The sequence below is a fragment of the Lactuca sativa genome, chromosome 3, assembly GCF_002870075.4.
Source record: "Lactuca sativa cultivar Salinas chromosome 3, Lsat_Salinas_v11, whole genome shotgun sequence".
Taxonomy (NCBI): Eukaryota; Viridiplantae; Streptophyta; class Magnoliopsida; order Asterales; family Asteraceae; genus Lactuca; species Lactuca sativa.
The window spans coordinates 258,882,614-258,901,697 of record NC_056625.2 but is presented as its reverse complement, the minus strand read 5'-3'; the positions used below and the strand labels follow the sequence as shown (position 1 = coordinate 258,901,697).

General features: G+C 35.6%; 1 protein-coding gene and 1 pseudogene across 1 annotated transcript; both read left to right on the top strand.

Moving 5' to 3' along the window:
• The first annotated feature begins 69 nt into the window (after positions 1 to 69).
• LOC111891084 (1-aminocyclopropane-1-carboxylate oxidase homolog 1-like) lies at positions 70 to 2,738 on the top strand (annotated as a pseudogene).
• A 14,375-nt stretch (positions 2,739 to 17,113) lies between these two features.
• On the top strand, positions 17,114 to 17,932 carry LOC111888063 (putative coatomer subunit beta'-3). The gene is made up of 3 exons (XM_023884172.3): positions 17,114 to 17,239; positions 17,511 to 17,579; positions 17,677 to 17,932. The coding sequence occupies exons 1-3, from the start codon at positions 17,187 to 17,189 to the stop codon at positions 17,930 to 17,932; spliced, it is 378 nt and encodes a 125-aa protein (XP_023739940.2). The 5' UTR covers positions 17,114 to 17,186.
• The last annotated feature ends 1,152 nt before the right edge of the window (positions 17,933 to 19,084 follow it).

Here is a 19,084-nt window from a genome sequence, read left to right as displayed (position 1 = left end):
ATTGACATTTCTTGTTTTCGCACTTGGGACAAATCACTCGCAACTATAAAATGCTTACCTCTCCTCAATCTCAATCTCACTCTTCAAAAATTTCATTTCTCCACTTCCTCTTGTCTCAATCGCTGCTGCCTTCACCTTCGTATTTCACCTCCCACGCCTAACCCTTCGTGTAAAATATCTCATTCCCACAGCTTGAATGATCTCTTAGCACTTAATCAATAATTTCATTTTCACATTTGCATTCACACTTAACGTTGAAATATTTGTTGTTAATTGTTGTATATATACTCTGCATGGTATCTCTATCATTAATCGGTTTATTTATTCTGGTATTTATTGACGCAGTGTAGCCTCCAAAAAAACACAGGAAAAATGGTTGCCAATAAATTAACAGGAAAGACCGACGTTGTCGATAACTTGAAAGAAAAGACCGATGCTGTTGATACCTTGAAAGAAAAGGCAGTCGCTATCGATGACAATCTGTCTGCATGCACACTTGACTACGACAGGAAAGCTGAGCTTATAGCATTTGATGAAACCAAATCCGGTGTCAAAGGACTTGTAGATGCTGGCATAACAGAGGTGCCTCGGATCTTCCGTCTACCTTCACCTGAAAACCAAACTCCGACCAAAAGCCGCCACCAGAGCACAGTCTTCCGGTCATCAACCTTGAAGGAATCAAGAAAGATCCGATCCGGCGAAAGGAGGTAGTGAAGGAAATCAAGGATGCGTTGGGGAGTTGGGGGTTCTTTCAAATGGTGAATCATGGAGTTCCGATTAGCGTAATGGAGGAAATGAAAAAAGGAGTTTTAGGGTTTTTTGAACAGGATAATGAGGTGAAGAAGCAGTGGTATACAAGAGACAGCAGTGGGAAAACGAGGGTGGTGTATAACAGCAATTTCGACTTGTATTCTGCTCCGGTGACAAACTGGCGAGACACTTTCTTGTGCACCGTGTATCCTAATCCTCCTCAGCCAGACGAGTTGCCTCCTCAATGCAGGTTTTGACTTTCAATATATTTATTTCAATAAAAAAATTTCATCATTCAAATTCAATGGATCAAAGTAACGCTTTTATAAAAGACATGTAAAGTCGAGTTTTTCTGATCTCAACCACATTTTTTGGGTATGTTATTTCTTCAAAATCCTTTAAAAGTAGTCATTATTAATTACAAAAAACATTATATAACTTTTATGAATAAAACAATTTAAAATGTAAAAACAAAGAGTTAAATTTTGGGTTATGTAGCAATATTTGTACTTTCATAAATTATTGGTCACCATTGCCAGGACGGCTAATTTTGATTATAATTATTTTTTCAACCATATTTCTAATAAATAAAACCCTAGGTGACCTTTGGTTTATTTTTAATTTTTGTCAACTAAACTATTAATCATTATTGTTGACAACGATGGCATTAATTAACAAAGTCCGAGATAGCGGTCCAAGCTTTTAAGAATATGATCGCTTCAGATCTTTTATTTGTAATTTCTTTTTTTATAAATTTTAGTCGATGATAATTAACATATATTCAACTTGTCGTTTGTTTCTTCTACATTTTCAATGTTTAATACTTCTACAAATATATAAAAAGTAATGATTAACCGTAAGTGTATAAGCTTTATTTAAACGGCCAAACCATATGTAGCCAAACAGTCCATCGGTCTTGAAATCTTTTAAGGATCCATTTTGAGCATATTTCTGGATCGATTCAAATTCATATCTACACATGGATTTTCGCATGATATGCATTTTTTGTTTGATTGGGAGATATGTACACTTGCAGAGATATTTTGTTGGAGTACTCAAACCATGTAATGAAACTCGGACGTTCTGTTCTCGAATTGATGTCCGAGGCTCTAGGGTTGGACTCAAATTACCTTTTAGATCTGGGATGTGCAGAAGGGCTTTCTATCGGTAACCATTACTATCCTCCTTGCCCACAACCTGAGCTAACGATTGGCACCCTTGAACACACCGATGCCGGTTTCATCACCATTCTTCAACAAGATCATATCAGTGGCCTTAAGGTCTTTTATCAGAACGAATGGACCGATGTTCCAACTATACCGGGAGCCTTTGTAGTGAATGCTGGAGATCTTTTACAGGCATCTCTCTCTCTCTCTCTCTCTCTCTCTCTCTCTCTCTCCAATATAGTTTATTGTCCTTAAATCGTTAAGTGTACCGTGTACTAATATGTAGCATTCCTTGAAATTTTATAGCTAGTTACAAATGACAACTTTGTAAGTTCACGACACAAAGTGATGGCAAACAAGGTTGGTCCAAGGATATCAATGGCATCGTTCTTTATAAGTTACCTGACTGATACAGGAAAGGTGTTGGGACCAATTAAGGAGTTGCTTTCCGAAGATAATCCAGCAAAGTATAGAGAAACAACAGAAAAAGAATTTTCGAGTCACTACCATCAGAAAGGACTTACTAAAATTTCTGCTTTGATGCATTTCAAGATCTAGCTCAATTATATGACTTTGAATTGGCTCAAATATGAAGGTCTCCTTTTCTTGTTCTACTTGTGGTCACCTAATCTGTCTATAAAATTGTTTCTTTGCATTATAATAAAGTATTATGTTATAATAAGAAGCTCAGAAAAAATTTTAGTTGCTATATTGTATGTGCTTCACTACGCAATCAAATGTAATGTCAAACGTTAAACTCTTTCCAAGTACCGTAAAGGTGAAATTACTTGTTGAACTCTGTTATATATTTGTTTTTGTGTACGGTTTTTCCTCCCTCGTATAAAGAATACTAGTATAAGAAATGTATTTTGAAGTGCTTATTTGTAAGAAACCACTAATAACAACAAAAATTTCCTAAATGTTAGAGAAGTCACGCAAAACTATAACTTAATCAATACAAATATATATTATATTAAACATTTCAAAATATAGTGAGTTTTAATTTTGAATCCTACAATCTTTAATCTTTTGGTGACCTAGTGTTCAAAAACATATTATAAAGTCTATTTCTTAAAAAACTCAAAGATAAACAACTTCAACAGCTTTTTTTATTAAAAGATAAGAATCCAATTAATTTTTAAGAACTTACTGAAAGTTGTTTATGCTAAATGATTATTATGAAATGATATTTACTAATAACATATGATTTTATAAAATTACACCATATAACAAATAAACAATAATTGATTATTTATTAAGTAATATGATTATAAATTAATTAAATCATAACTTGTATTTAATTAGGAAATTACTGTTTTTGGGAAAAACAATAATACAAAGTACAAGTAGTTATATTTTAATTATATAGTATGATTAATATGTTATATACAAAATATTAGACATATAGTAGACTAATAACTACTTGTGTACATAATATTAATAAGATGGAGTGCTAGGCACTCCACCCTCTACATCATCAAATCGTCAACCACATGGTGTGGGAGATAGTTTGTTTGCTTTGACTTTACTTGCCCATTCTTTGTTGCTTGTAAATACACGAGAAATTAAATAAGGTAGCTACTAAATAAACACTCTAAAAATATCATAAACACCCTAATAAAAAAGTCAACAGTACTTTTTTAAATTGAACACTTTTTTACATTGAACACTGTGTTTCTCTTGAAGTCCGTATACTCCTAATTCAATAAAGGCTATCCCCTGTACAAATCAAAACACTAACCCAATTTTTTGATTTTTTTTTTTTAATTCACGTCCCTCTTCTTTTGATTTTGATTTTCTTTATTTTTTATTTATATTTTCTTTTTTATTTTATGCTTGAATATTAACATTTTTTTGCAGTATATATTTTGTCACGTTGTTTCAACAATTAATACTAAAATATTTTATTTGCTATAAAATAAAATTTATCTTGTTTTTATTATAATAAAGTAATATACATGCATACGTTTTTATTTAATAAGAATAACAAAACTTATATTATATTATTATATACCTATAAATAATAATAATAATAATAATAATAATAATAATAATAATAATAACTGTTAAACAACAATAAATGATAAATATAATAAGTATATTTTTTCTGCAAATTGAAGTAATATTAATAATAATAAAAATAATAATAATAACTGTTAAACAACAATAAATGATAAATATAATAAGTATAATAAATAATAATAATAATAAATATAGCTTTTATTTGTTATAATAATATAAAATAAATAACTTTATATAATATTAAAATCGGGAGATATGATTAGACTTTGTGATGGATATAAATAGACTAATCATTCCCTAATTAATAGGAGTGTTTTTTTAGTAAAGGTTGTGTTTATAGTAATTTGGGGTGTTTATTTAGCCATTCCCTTAAATAAAAGCATGGATTTTGTCTTATCTTATGTAATATAAGCAAAGAGTCATGGGAGACCAATGCTAGGTTTTACTTTCTTGAAGAACAAAAGTCAAGAGTAACTCAAAGCCCTCCCATCTCCTCTATTGTTTCTTCTTGCCTGCATTTTGCGGTTGGATTTGCTTCTCCTTTGAAGTCTTATCTAATACAAGACTTACGAGTTTGAAAATATCTCCTTACAGTGAATGACTAGCATCCACTAATGGATTGGAGACTTGTTTGGTGGATACATAAACCGAGCTCTTTGTTTGGGTGGATACATATGCACCACCTAACTCTTGTTTTATACTTAAAAAAATTGTCTAGCTTAATCGCCTACTGGAACCATGTTGAAAAAAAATCATGAGATTTCTAGTTTTCGCACATGGGACAAATCACTAAAACAAGCTCCCTGCAACTATAAAACGCTTACCTCTCTTCAAACTAAATATCACTTTAAAAAATCTCACTTCTCCGCTTCTTCTTGTCTCGACCTTTGTTGCCTTCACCTTCGTGTATCACCTCCCACGCCTGACTCTTCGTGTAAAATCTTGTTCCCACAATTTGAATGATCTCTTAGCACTTAATTAATAATAATTTGGGGTGTTTATAGTAATTTGGGGTGTTTATTTAGCCATTCCCTTAAATAAAAGCATGGATTTTGTCTTATCTTATGTAATATAAGCAAAGAGTCATGGGAGACCAATGCTAGGTTTTACTTTCTTGAAGAACAAAAGTCAAGAGTAACTCAAAGCCCTCCCATCTCCTCTATTGTTTCTTCTTGCCTGCATTTTGCGGTTGGATTTGCTTCTCCTTTGAAGTCTTATCTAATACAAGACTTACGAGTTTGAAAATATCTCCTTACAGTGAATGACTAGCATCCACTAATGGATTGGAGACTTGTTTGGTGGATACATAAACCGAGCTCTTTGTTTGGGTGGATACATATGCACCACCTAACTCTTGTTTTATACTTAAAAAAATTGTCTAGCTTAATCGCCTACTGGAACCATGTTGAAAAAAAATCATGAGATTTCTAGTTTTCGCACATGGGACAAATCACTAAAACAAGCTCCCTGCAACTATAAAACGCTTACCTCTCTTCAAACTAAATATCACTTTAAAAAATCTCACTTCTCCGCTTCTTCTTGTCTCGACCTTTGTTGCCTTCACCTTCGTGTATCACCTCCCACGCCTGACTCTTCGTGTAAAATCTTGTTCCCACAATTTGAATGATCTCTTAGCACTTAATTAATAATTTCATTTTCACATTTGCATTCACACTTAACATTGAAATATTTGTTGTTAATTGTTATATATATATATATATATATATATATATATATATATATATATATATATATATATATTGCATGTTATCTCTTTCATTAATTGATTTGTATATTCTGGTATTTATTGAGGCAGTGTAGCCTCCAAAAGAACACAGAAAAAATCGTTACCAATATCTTGACAGGAAAGACTGACGTTGTCGATAACTTCAAGCGAAAATGGAAGTTGTCGATAACTTGAAAGAAAAGACCGATGTTGTTGATACCTTAAAAGAAAAGGTGGTCGTTATAGATGATAATCTGGCTACATGCACACTTGACTACGACAGGAAAGCTTAGCTTATAGCCTTTGATGAAACTAAATCCGGTGTCAAAGGACTTGTAGATGTTGGCATAACAGAGGTGTCTCAGATCTTCTATATACCTTCACCTGAAAACCCAAACTCCGACCAAAATTCGCCACCAGGTCACAGTCTTCCAATCATCAACCTTGAAGGAATCAAGGAAGATCTGATCCAGCGAAAATGGTGTTTTCATGACATAAGAGCGTAGGGTTGATATGTTGTTAGAAGACTTTGTAGCAGCCAACTGTGGCATGGATTGATGTTTCTTCGTTGGTGATATTCTTTTGTTCGTTGGTATTCGTTTGTTGTTTTTGTTGTTCGATTTCTTGTTGTTCGATTGATTTCTTCCCTTGGTTTGTTACTCCTTTCATTCTCATATGACTATACTATTATTGTGGTTACTTATTCATTGCTAACATGACTGGAAAGGATGATTCCCTTCAGTCTATCAGTCCTCGTCTAGATGGAAAGAGTTATATGTATTGGAGTTATGTTATGAAGAACTTCCTTCGTGGGAAGAATATGTGGGGCTATGTCACTGGGACTAAAGCCAAACCCTCAGTACCTCAAGCTGAGAATTTCGATTTGTTGGTTGATACTTGTGAGACTGATAACTCCAAGGTCATTACTTGGATTAATATGTCTGTTACTCGATATATTGGTATGTAGTTGGCTAAATATGAAAAAGCAAAGGAAGTTTAGAATCACTTGGAGAGACTGTATACTTAGTCCAACTTTGCTAAACAATATTAGTTACAATATGATATTCGTGCTTTTCAACAAAATGACCAGAGCATTCAAGATTTCTATGTTGTTATGTCTGATGTGTAGGATCAATTGGCTCTTACTGAATCTAAAGAGTTAAAAGATTTTGAGCCTTACATTGCTAAGAAGGGAGAACAACGTTTGGTCCATTTCTTGATGACCTTGCATTCTGATTTTGAAGGTCGGAACGATTCTTCATCGCTCTCCCTTACTTCAGTGGATTCTATTGTTCATGAATTGATTGTTGAGGAGACTCGTATCAAGTCTCATGCGGATAAAGGGTTTAAAGTAACCCCCATTCCTACTTCCACTCCTATTGTGCTTGTTGTTTCCTCTAATCAGTCTCGACATACTTCAAGAATTGCTTATGATGAGTGTGCATTCTGCAAACAAAAAAATCATTAGAAAGCTCAGTGTCCATTGTTAGTCAACAAGGGTAAATCTAGTCAGCCTCAGTCAGGACAACAAAATAGGTTTGTTCAACAGAAGTTTCAGTTACGTTCTTCTGGTACACCTCCTTGGACACCTCGTCCTCGATAGTTTGTTAATGTTGCTACATCTCCAGTTGACACAAAATATGTTGGAAGTATGCCACCATCTGCAATGGATCCCAAGGTTTTTGAGAGTTTTAAACAGTATTTGGCCTCTAATCCCACTACCATGTCTGCATCTATGTCTCATTTTTGTTCTACTTCATCCAGTACATCAGGTATTCCTTCATCGTTGTGGATTTTAGATTCTGGTGCAACCTATCACATGACTCCTCGTTTGTCATCATTTACTTCTTTGTGACATGTGTTATCTATTTCGGTTATGTATGCTATTGATACATCTATGCTAGGGGTTGTGGGCTCCGATTTTTGTTTCAAATTTGTTGGATCGGTCACACATCTTGGTAATTTCTTGTATCTCCTTTCTATTATGTTCATTCCTCAAATGGGTTGCAATTGATTTTGATTTTGGGTTGAATTTCTTCTCAATTGACAAAAATTCTCTTCTTGTACATAATCTCAATCATAGTGTACTGTATGATCGATTTTCAACCACTGTGATTTTATCTCTAATTGATTTTTGCTGAATATCTAATAATGTTCCCTCATATATTGGAATTGGTATCCATGAATTGATTTCAATCTTGGAGACTAATTGAATTGCTTTGGGGTGAATCTTGCTTTTCTTATCCTCAAGTTTTGAGAATAATTTCCTGCATAGAATTCATGTTTTGAGCACCCTTTATAACCCTCAAAATAGCCCATAGAGGCCTTGATATGTGGGTAATTATGATGTTGTTTGTGACTAGCAAAGATTGTGTCAAAAGTCTAGCTTGAAAGCCCTCACAACTCTTGATAGTATTGTTTTTATTTTTGGTCTTCAAAACCATGACTTGGAGGCTGAAATAACAACTTTGAATACTACTTAATGTGTGTCTAAAGTTCACTCAAAGTTCATCCCTACATGTATCTTGATCTTGCACTAATAAAAGTCTTTATTGGTGTATGTAGATTTTTGGTGTTTGGTGTATAAGGGCATCCTAATTTCAATAATCTTTTAGTCAATTCTTGGTCATTTCTTAAACCAAATAATTGATTTCAAAATACCTTCATTCAAGCTTCTGGTGTGTCGAATCGTGTGGCTTTAATCCTTTGTCCAAGGTCATGAATCATATGGTGATTTTTGGCAATTATTGGAAATCTGAACATAAACTTTTCCCCATCTTGTGAGGGCTGTATCTGCTAATATAAGCAGAATTGGCCGATACCCCTCTCTGTATAAAATGTAGAAAATCGAGTCTGGTTTTCGGAAAGTCCAGATTCAGGTCAATCGGAGTTACAAATTAAGTTTTATGCCCAAATCACGGAATAGGGGTCGGGATGGGAAATTATAAGAATAATATAAAAGTTAGAATAAAGTAGTAATTTTGAAACATATACTTTGTTTGTTAATTGCTTGTTATGTTTGGTGTTTAGGTGGGGACTTGAGAACTTCAATCAAGTTCAATACTTGGAATAGAAGGAGGATTTCATCAAGGCTAAAGGTGAGTTCATAGTTTTAACTCACTAAGGTTGCATTATTGAAACGTGCAATCCGTAGATGGTGATTTGATTCACTTTAGGACGACCATGTCATTACTTGTGCTTGATGAGGATATGATATTTGTGATGCTAATATATGCTTTGTGCTAATGCCATGATATGACGTAATTTCTATGTTGCTTACACTTTGATGTACTTGATGTATATGACATGCTAGCTTAAGTTGCTTGAAATATGATGCATGGTTACGTTTTGATGTGATGGTTATGAATACATTGCATGTTTAATACACATTCATATGGTATGCATTATATGACTTGCTTAATTTATAAATGACATTGCGGGGTTATACGTAGATGGTTTAGGTAGTTCATGATCTTTGCCTAAAACCTTGTCCGGATCATTGAGGGTGCCTACTAGGTTGAAAGAGTACCTATAGGAAGAGCTATAGCCACAACGGTGATTAGTTGCCGATCTTCCTAGATGACCGTGTGACACATGGTTTGCGGGCACTTTGGTGTTCGTGGGCTAGAGTGATGTTGGTCCCTCGTTCGCAGCCAGCGCAAACATCACGTGGGAATCGGGAGGTGTATCTTTGGAATTGGCACCGTTTGTACCGATCCTGAACGACACCGTGGGGTACTTGTACTTTGCAAAGTCGGAGTAGCGAAAGTGGAGTCACGGGGTTGGTGTTTCGAGTGGAAGTCATGAGCCACTTAGAGCATTCGGTTGGCCGTGCACACAAGTAGTGAACGGGGTGTTTCTCTTAGGTTAGGTAGTACTAAAAGACACTTTTCTATCAATCGGTTAGATAGATATAATAAAAGGTTGAACATGTAACAAACGGTTGGCTGCATATTAAAAGGTTGAATATATAACAAGGTTGATTATTAACAAAAGGTTGAACATGTAACAAAAGGTTGGTTGCATATTAAAAAGTTGAATATATATCAAAGGTTTCTTATTAATAAAAGGTTGAACATTTGAAGGTTGCTTGTATATGAAATGTGATTAATTATATCCTATGCAGTTGCTTATGTGGTATTTGATTGATCATATATGTTATGTGGTAGAATTGTGATTAAACATATATGCATATATGCCGTTGTATAGTTATGATATGCGGTTGTTTTCTAAGTGGTATTTGTCTATGATTTTTATGCTTCATCATAAAATGAATGATTGACCCATTTAGGGTTTGTATGTTTTATGTGCAACTTTATGAACTCACTCAGCAGGTCTTGATACTTGTATCTTTTATTTTTTGTGTCTTACGATTGGTACAAGCAGTTTAGAAGGTTGGCCTTGGTGAGAGGTGTTCCTATGGGTAGTAGATTTATATTAGCGATACCACTCTTGGACACGTTTTTGATTGTTTACTTTAAAAATACTTTTGTTTACAGTTTAATGGTTTGGAATTATGTTTGAATTTTTGAAGTAACGTTGTGGTATTGAAAATGTTTTGATAAAAAAAAAAACTAAGTCTTCTGCTAACGTATTCTGTTAAATAATTGTTTTAAAAAGAAAAAAAATTGGTAAAAATCACGATGTTACACGTATGTCTTGGAGGTTCTTGAAGTATATGCTATTGCTACCTCCAACATTGATTTGTCTTCTTTTCGTTTGAGTCCTTTGTCATCTAAGTATTATCTTTGGCATTATCATTTGGGACGGTGCCACAAACGTCGGGGTACAACCACAGATACCATTACGAATATGGTCATTGGTACGCCAGCCCCTATCACATGCAGCACGCAATGGCCAGTGGAGCACCTGCATATCCATACATGTAGGACTAGGTACGAAGAATTAGCTTGACATTTTGCCATGAGGTCCTACGATACGAAATACCACATTCATCCATGATCCCAAATATCCCAAAATATAACGGCACAACAGATCCCAACGAACATATAAACACTTATGAATGGACGATGACATCGCTCTGGATGGACAAGAGGTTCACCTGTACCTACTTCCCGATCAAACTATCAGGAAACGCTAGCAAGTAGTTCAAGGCGTTACGATCGGGAAGTATCTCCAGCTTCGAACAATTGAGACATCTTCCTCCACAATTTTCATGCAGTTGAGAAAAGTCAAAGGAGATGCCAAATCGATCATGGAATGCAAGCAAAAGGAGGGAGATTCCATCTGAGTATATTATGACCGGTTCACCTTAGCAACTTTAAGCATCCCAAGCCATGAAGAATTCTTAGTCACAGGCATCTTCGCCTAGGGGCTACTCCCAGCCCCCCGGTCAAGAAAAATGCAAGGCATAGTACTAAAATCTTGAGACGAGCTTAAATATAGGGTCGAGAAATACCTCCGACAGGTCGAAGAAGAAGAATGCAAACAAGCAAATTTGAAGGCCGTAGCGAACACCTATATTAAACAAGAATCAGCCAACTCCTACTGCCGCCACAACCATAAAGAGCGTAATGATGGAAACCACGACAAACAGATTAGACATTCGGGACATTCCTCCCGTAGATTCTGCCTATTCGTCAGAGACGATCCTAGGAGCCACAGTTCAGAAGTACATGCCGTAGAAAAAACCCTATAGCGAACGGAGAAGGAAAAAAGCAAATACTGCGAATCCTACAAAAGCAAAACACTCGACACCGGACAATGCACGATACTTAAAACAGAAGTAACGGACAAGAAATTGAAAGGAGACCTAACAGAAATAGCAAGGACCCTACGGTTAAAGTTCAAAGCACAATAAGAAAATTTTGACAGCATAGAGACCTAGCAACAATACTAGATAAATAGGAATATTTACAGGCACAAGTGCTACATAGAGCATAGAAACGAAGGCTATTCCTTAAACCGAAAGAAAGGACGGGTAAAGCGTCTTCTACCGGCAACGGGTACCCCTCGGGCGAACCCTCAAGTCAGCCAGATGACACTCCACATGAAGGAGGTGTCGCTCATAAACCCTTTGGCGTACCCGGAGCTCTATGACTTTAGCCCGAGTTGCTGCCAATTGTTGTTGTAGAACCTCATTGTATCTTTCAGCTCTCTCACGAGCATCTTCCAAACGACGAATGCGGATTGTACCAACTGCCACATTGGCATCAGCCTCCATGATTCGGTGGATGGATGTCCTACCCTGCTCTTCATTACGAGCAACCCTATGGACCAGAATGGGCAGGACTCTGTCTGCTGAGCCTCCCTCTCTCAAGTTGTAGAAGCTTCAGTCTCCATTGTATGGCATAGTCTGACCCTGCTCCTGACTCCATGCACCCAAGTATTCCGCCCACAGAGGCGTCAGGCCTTGAAAAAACGGACGAGGGTTAGGATTCGGGATTGGAGCCACCAAAGACAAATCATTGACTTTTGGCTCGGAGTCAGAATCCTCCGGAAAGTTCTCTATGAAGTCATCATCCAAAGGGATTGGATGATTCTCTTATGGCTCTTCATCGAGCCATCCATCATTGCCTTGGTTGGGGAAGTACGGGTCGCCAGGTAGATTGAATCCAACCATATTATCTACGCGAGAATAGGAGTAAAAGAATTAATTAATAGACGCACTAATTAAGATAATTATAAGATGATCGTTATCAGTTACTTCAATACTTGCATAGTGCATACCAATTACATGAAATCAAAGTAGGATAGACCATCGAATAAGTGACCCTAACTCCAAATCCACAACCAAATAAGGAACAGGAAATAAAGCAAAGATCATAGATTCTAAGTCTGTGACACCTTAGTCACATATAACCTTAGCGTATCCACCTAGCAACTATTGACCTACTAATAAAGACCTTTAGTTCCCAAATAACTAATTATATTAACACAAAATACTCCTATAGTATTTTAAGTTTATGTTATGTTCTAATGTTTTCATTGTAGTAGTGTTGGTAAGTTTTTAGACTTGTTGCGACACCACAACCATTCCTAGGCACATGATAATCACTTCTCGGAAAGATATAGTTGATCAGGCTATATCACTCCCAGATCTGATTATATGTCCCCAAGCCTACTTGTGTTGTCCAACAACCACAATACTTTTGTTCTGTCCTAGTGACACTGATTTTAGTATGAATACAGGTATGTATACTTCGGTTAAATATTTTAATATTTAAAAGTATAAACTCTTGGTCAGAGTATTTTAATCCCTTTGTGTTTATAGTTTGTATATCTTTTATGGGTTGATATACTCCATTCACTATAAACAAAGATCTGATACCAATCTGTCGCACCCCAAAACCGGAACGGCGGAAACATTCTGGGGCGGAGGACGTCATGTACAGTATCACAACAATGCATAATAGTAAACAAGCAACAACATCATCCATTGAATTAATAATATGATTTTAATATAAGTGTGTTCTGCGCATAGTTTATAAGACACCAAAAATGAATAATCAAAATAAAGACAAGTCTTGAAAGCTCCGTCTTTTTAAAAAAACTGGTCATCGGTACCTGTCTACTGGTGACCTGAGAATACAAGTTATTTTGAAAGAGTAGATTAGCAATAAAGCTGGTGAGTTCATGTAACGCCCGCAGATTCGGGCTAGTCAAGTTAGAGACAATGAGCGTCAAAAATGAGTTTTTGATGGAATATTATTTAGAAGGATTAATAATAACCAAGTTATAGTATATGTCACAAGGGTTCCGCACATATAAAGAACGCCGACATCCGAGTTATAACGAACAAGTTATGGCCCGTCGAAGTTTTACGGTAAAACCGGCACAACACCGGGAGACGTAAATAGTGAATTTTTGATAAGGGACTTTTTAGCCTTATCGATCCAAATAAAATTTGTAGTATATGTTAAACCGAGAACATACAAAAAAAGAACGCCCAAATCTGACGTCGTATGACGAAGTTATGAATTTTCTAAGATTTGGCATAGCAGTGCACGCCCTGAAACGTTTAGTTCGAGCAGTTTCTGGCCTACGCGACCTAAATGAGAATTGAAGATCTCATTAATATGAACTCAGCGGTCAAAAGACAGACAAAAACCGAGTCCGTATGTAGAAGTTATGAATTTTTCGCGGATATTTAACAGTATAATCTCCTCGTATTGTTAAATTTAAGATCGGTCGAGAATTAGCCAACAGAGTCAAAATGAAAGTTGTAGATCTTAGAATTCGGAAGTGTGCTGTGCGAATATGGGTGATGTGGCACAATCTTGGCCATTGCTTTCTCCCCAGGTCTTACCACTAAATGGTGACATGTGGTACCAAGTTCAGCCATTTTCACCCTATAAATAAAACCTCTCCCACTCTCGTTTTCTTCACACCTTTCTCATTCTTTCTTCTCTTTATTCTCTCTCTAGAACCTCTCTCTAGCCCCAAAACCCCCCGAAAAAGCTAGGGAACCTCCCTAGCACGAGGCGGAAGCCCCGGAGTGCTCGACAGCTCCAAGAAGAAGAGCTTTTCGGCTCGGGAACGCTGCTCCAAGCAAAGCCCAGTTTTAATATATCGTTTATTTAATTATAGTAACATTATTAGGAACTTATAATAAGTACTTGGGCTATTATTATGGGTTATATTAGTATTTATTTAACGCTTATATAATAGTAATAATAGCTAGACTATTAATTAGTCTCGACAAATAATAGACTAAACTCTAGTGGTAATAATATTAGGTTTCGTCGAAGGAAATTATTTTTAAGAAGCGAAGCGCTGCCTGAGTTTGAAATCACCACCTTTTCAAGTGAGTGCATAGTCCCTTTCATGAACATGATTTTAATACAAGTATTAATTAAAGTATTAAATATATGTTAAAGAGTTAAATATTTGTTGAAGAGTTTATGTGTGAGTGCATAGTCTCTTTCATGAACATGATTTTAATACAAGTATTAATTAAAGTATTAAATATATGTTAAAGAGTTAAATATTTGTTGACGAGTTTTTGTGTGAGTGCGTAGTCCCTTTCATGAACATGATTTTAATACAAGTATCGATTGAAGTATTAAATATATGTTTATGTGCGAATTATTTGATGTTGGCTGGGATACTTGTTAAAGAACATACCTGATTATATATGAACATTTAGGATAAAGAGTAAACCTAAATTAATTATGAGGAATATTAGGTAGTGTTTTCTTACGAGTACAAGTGAATTATACTTAGAGAATAAAACCTTAGTATATGTCATTGATCCGGAAGCATGGATTAGACATACTCATTGTCCCTAGTCTGAGAGTATGGATTAGGCATAATCATTCATCATTAATCTGAGAGTATGGATTAGTCATTCGTCCCTAGTCCGAGAGTATGGATTAGGTAAACTCGTTCATTTCTGATACGGGAGTATGGATTAGGTAAAACGGCTAATCTTAGATCCGAGAGTATGGATAGTCTCGTTGTGAGGATCGACGGGGTGGAATAAGAGTTGTTTATATATATATATATATATATATATATATATATATATATATATATATATATATATATATATATATATATGGTGAAATTGTATATTTTGTGAGTTTTAAACTATATATATGGTATAACATTGTGGGATTGAAATCCCTATGTACTCACCAGGTTTCCCAACCTGACCCACTCAGTTTATTTATATCAGAGGTGTTGATATGAAGTCACATTACACTGAGAGATTAAGGAGATATAAATCACTAGTGATAATGAATGTAAGTTCTGTTTATGCTTATGTTTCTGTATTGACGATGACATCCCAAATGTTTTAAAATGAATAAAAATACTTTTCTTTGGAAATGCTTTGATAACATATTTATCACATTTTACTGGGAACAAATTCCGCAACATTTTTATTAAAAGAGGTAGTCTGACTTTTATAAAGCATAAACAAAATTGGTCTTTTCTGGCCGTGAAAATGGGGATGTCACAGCTGGTAAAGAACATTAGTTTAAGCGAACTAGGAATATGGATTTATTATAGACTTAAACTTAGAATGCTAAGCAATGATTGTGAGGAGTGTGTCTTAGGTAATACACCTGAATAGACACAAGCACTCGCATATTTAGGGAAAATGCCTAACATGCTTTTATGTGCTAAATGATTTACGATGCTAAATGTATGATTGGATCTATGGTCTGTTGCCGACCGGATCTGGAAACTTTATGTGTTTAGATTTCTAAACGTTTAGTTACGGTATTAGAAGTGGCATGTAACTTTTTGGAGTGATAAGGAGATTTACACGTCGATCATAAATAAAATCACTACTAGAAAAAAGGCCTTTTACGACGCGCAAAACACGACGCTCTTTGATTTATGTTACGCATTAGAGAGCGACATTAAAAAAGTGTCATCTCTTCAAAAATTTTAAGGATTTAGGTCGCGCATTACTGAGTGCCCTTAAATTAGTGTCTCATGTAAAAATACTAAAAACACGGAGGGCACCTATAATAAAACGGGCGTCCTCTACAAATGTCGCTTTATAATTTTAATAAACGCGCGTTTCTGGGACTCCTTGATAGGTAAGGGGGGAAACTAAATCCCCCAAAATTTTGAACACCCGCTTCCTCTTCCTCTCTACTCTCTACACCCGCCAAAATCGACTTCTTTCTCTCCCTTCTTTCTCTCTGCAAACCCCTTCCTCTCTGATCGACTTTCACTTCCTTCTATGTGCAAACCCTAATCAAACATAACACATTTGAAATAGTAATATCTTCTTTCACAAAATAGAAGATTGATCGAAGAATGATTTTCTTTTGATGAATCGGACATCACCAACAACAATAGCTTCCATCACAATTTGTGTTTGCTTTCAGACTCCACCGTTACAACATCGCACCACAACACCAGCCCTGAGCCACCACCACACTGCCTTCGCAACAGCCCAGAACCACCACTATACCACCACTGTTGCCTATTTCATCTGCGTAGTATGCCTATTTCAAAGGTAATTCTTCCTTTTTCAACCATAGTTACCTGTTTCATGTCCTACTGGTCCTTCTTTTTGGACGATTTTTTGTGCCTTTTTACCCTCTCTCATATATTTTTATGGAATTGTTAATATTTTATGATATAAGTACCTGATTTTTTTATGCACACTAGGTGTTTGACTAAATGTTTGAACCAAAAGGGGATTGTCCAAAGATTAATGAACAAGGTTCAAAGCAACCTGCCACAGTGACAACCTCACAGGTAAATAAAAATTTATGTATTCCTATTAGATTCAATTTACTATTATTATACATACACATGAGTAGTAATCAGCCAATTGTGTTTTGATAACGATAAAAAAAATCAATTTAGTGTTTAGGAGTTGGAATTTAATTTATGTAATAGGAATTGAATCTCATTTACTTACAATTTCTAAACTGATTTGATTCCCTTTACTATCTCAATATGAGAATCCAACAATACGGTCACAACTGTGATCTGTTACTGTTAAGTTGCTAACTAAAACCTGTGTCCAAACTCTAGAAGGTCACACACACAATGTTTCTGCTGTATGTTTCCATCCTGAGCTTCCAATAATAATGACAGGTTCAGAAGATGGTACTGTCCGTATATGGCATTCAACCACTTACAGGTGAGCTCTTGTTTTTTTTTTACCTTTAAGGGTGTGTTTGTTTTGTAGATTCTAAAAGAATCGGAATGCTAGATTCCATTCCATGGTGTGTTTGGTTTCCAAATGGATGGAATTCAATTTTTGTTGGATTCCTTCAAATTCCATGTTTGATGGATGGAAGGAATTCCATTTCTTTCTTCATTTCCTATCAAAAGACCAAAATACCCTCGTTATACATATGTTAAAAATGTAAACTTTTTGACTTTATGCTACTCTTTTTTTTTTTATTCAGACTTGAGAACACCTTGAACTATGGACTTGAAAGGGTTTGGGCTGTTGGATACATGAAAGGTTCACGTCGGTAAGTTTGTATAGCACTTTTTGTTTTTTGTTTTGTGGGTCTTGAATCTTGATGCTTCTTCATTCATCTGGATTTATTTTAATTACTGTTTTTACAGGATTGTTATTGGCTATGATGAAGGAACCATAATGGTGAAAATTGGACGTGAAGAGCCTGTAGCCAGCATGGACAATAGTGGAAAAATTATATGGGCTAAACATAATGAAATTCAAACTATTAACATCAAGAGTGTGGGAGCTGATCATGAGGTTTGGACTTTAAAGCCCATATACATGTTATGTTATGTTAACAATGAAATGGGAAAAAAAATCTATTTTTTATTCAGGTTTCTGATGGAGAGAGGCTGCCTTTAGCAGTTAAAGAACTAGGAACATGTGATCTTTATCCACAAGTGAGTTATGCTTGTTCCTACCTTCCTTTAAACTGAAAATAGTCAACCATATGGACTTTGACTTTTCTATTTTTCCACAGAGCTTGAAGCACAACCCAAATAGGAGGTATGTTGTTGTCTGTGGTGATGGTGAATACATCATATACACAGCTTTGGCATGAAGTACTGGTTGGTAAAAAATTCATGGGGTGCTAGAAAGTATCACCCAAAAAACGATGGGCCAAAGGTAATATCTGTTGTTATATTGACTATTTTGCCCTTATTGTTTTTTATGGATTTGATTTATTTTTTTTACAATTACAGGTTTCGTTTTTTAGTGATGATGAGGAGACTACCAACACACCAAAAGCAGATGCTCTTTTTATTCCAAGGGAGAATCCAAGAGCTCTGGTTATTCGCCCTCTTAAACAATGGCCTGGCAAATCATCTGCTGAAAAATTAAAAAACGCATCTTCTCCAGCACAAACAAACGGTAAACTAATTTTTTGCTGCTACCTTAAAAATAAAAATAATCATTTTTATCTCATTTTTTTATTTGAATTCAGGTGATTACACTGGGTTTGCTTCTTCCCCTCCTTTAAATGGTCGCTCTACGGAAAACGGTAACAGTAAGATCATTTATTCTACTGCAATTTGAATATTTGGAACTCAATTCCATACTAATATCAAAATCTTTGATTACAGGAAACCATTCTGAAAACGGAACCCTAAAGGAACAAACACCAATCAAAACCCCCCAAAAACAAAACGGAGGATGTGATGGTGGCGAGATGGAAGATGGCTTTGAGTTTATCGTTAAAAACAAAGGCATCAACACCGAGGTGGCTTACCCATATCAGGCAACAGATGGAACCTGCAACACCAAGGAAGAAGCTGTCCATGCTGCCACCATTACTGGGTATGAAAAAGTGCCAGCCAACAGTGAATCCGCATTGTTACAGGCAGTCGCTAATCAACCCGTATCAGTTGCCATTGATGCCAGTGGCATGGGTTTCCAGTTCTATTCAGGTGGCGTGTTTACTGGGGATTTTGGAACTGATCTTGACCATGGTGTTACAAGCTTGTTGAATCAAATGGAGTTATATGTGGTTGTGTATATACTTGCAATCTTAGG

Coding starts and splice junctions, on each gene's coding strand:
- LOC111888063 (XM_023884172.3), top strand. CDS start 17,187: ATGACAGGTTCAGAAGATGGTACTGTCCGTATATGGCATTCAACCACT. Junction 17,240..17,510: donor TGGCATTCAACCACTTACAG/GTGAGCTCTTGT, acceptor TTTTTTATTCAG/ACTTGAGAACACCTTGAACT. Junction 17,580..17,676: donor TACATGAAAGGTTCACGTCG/GTAAGTTTGTAT, acceptor CTGTTTTTACAG/GATTGTTATTGGCTATGATG.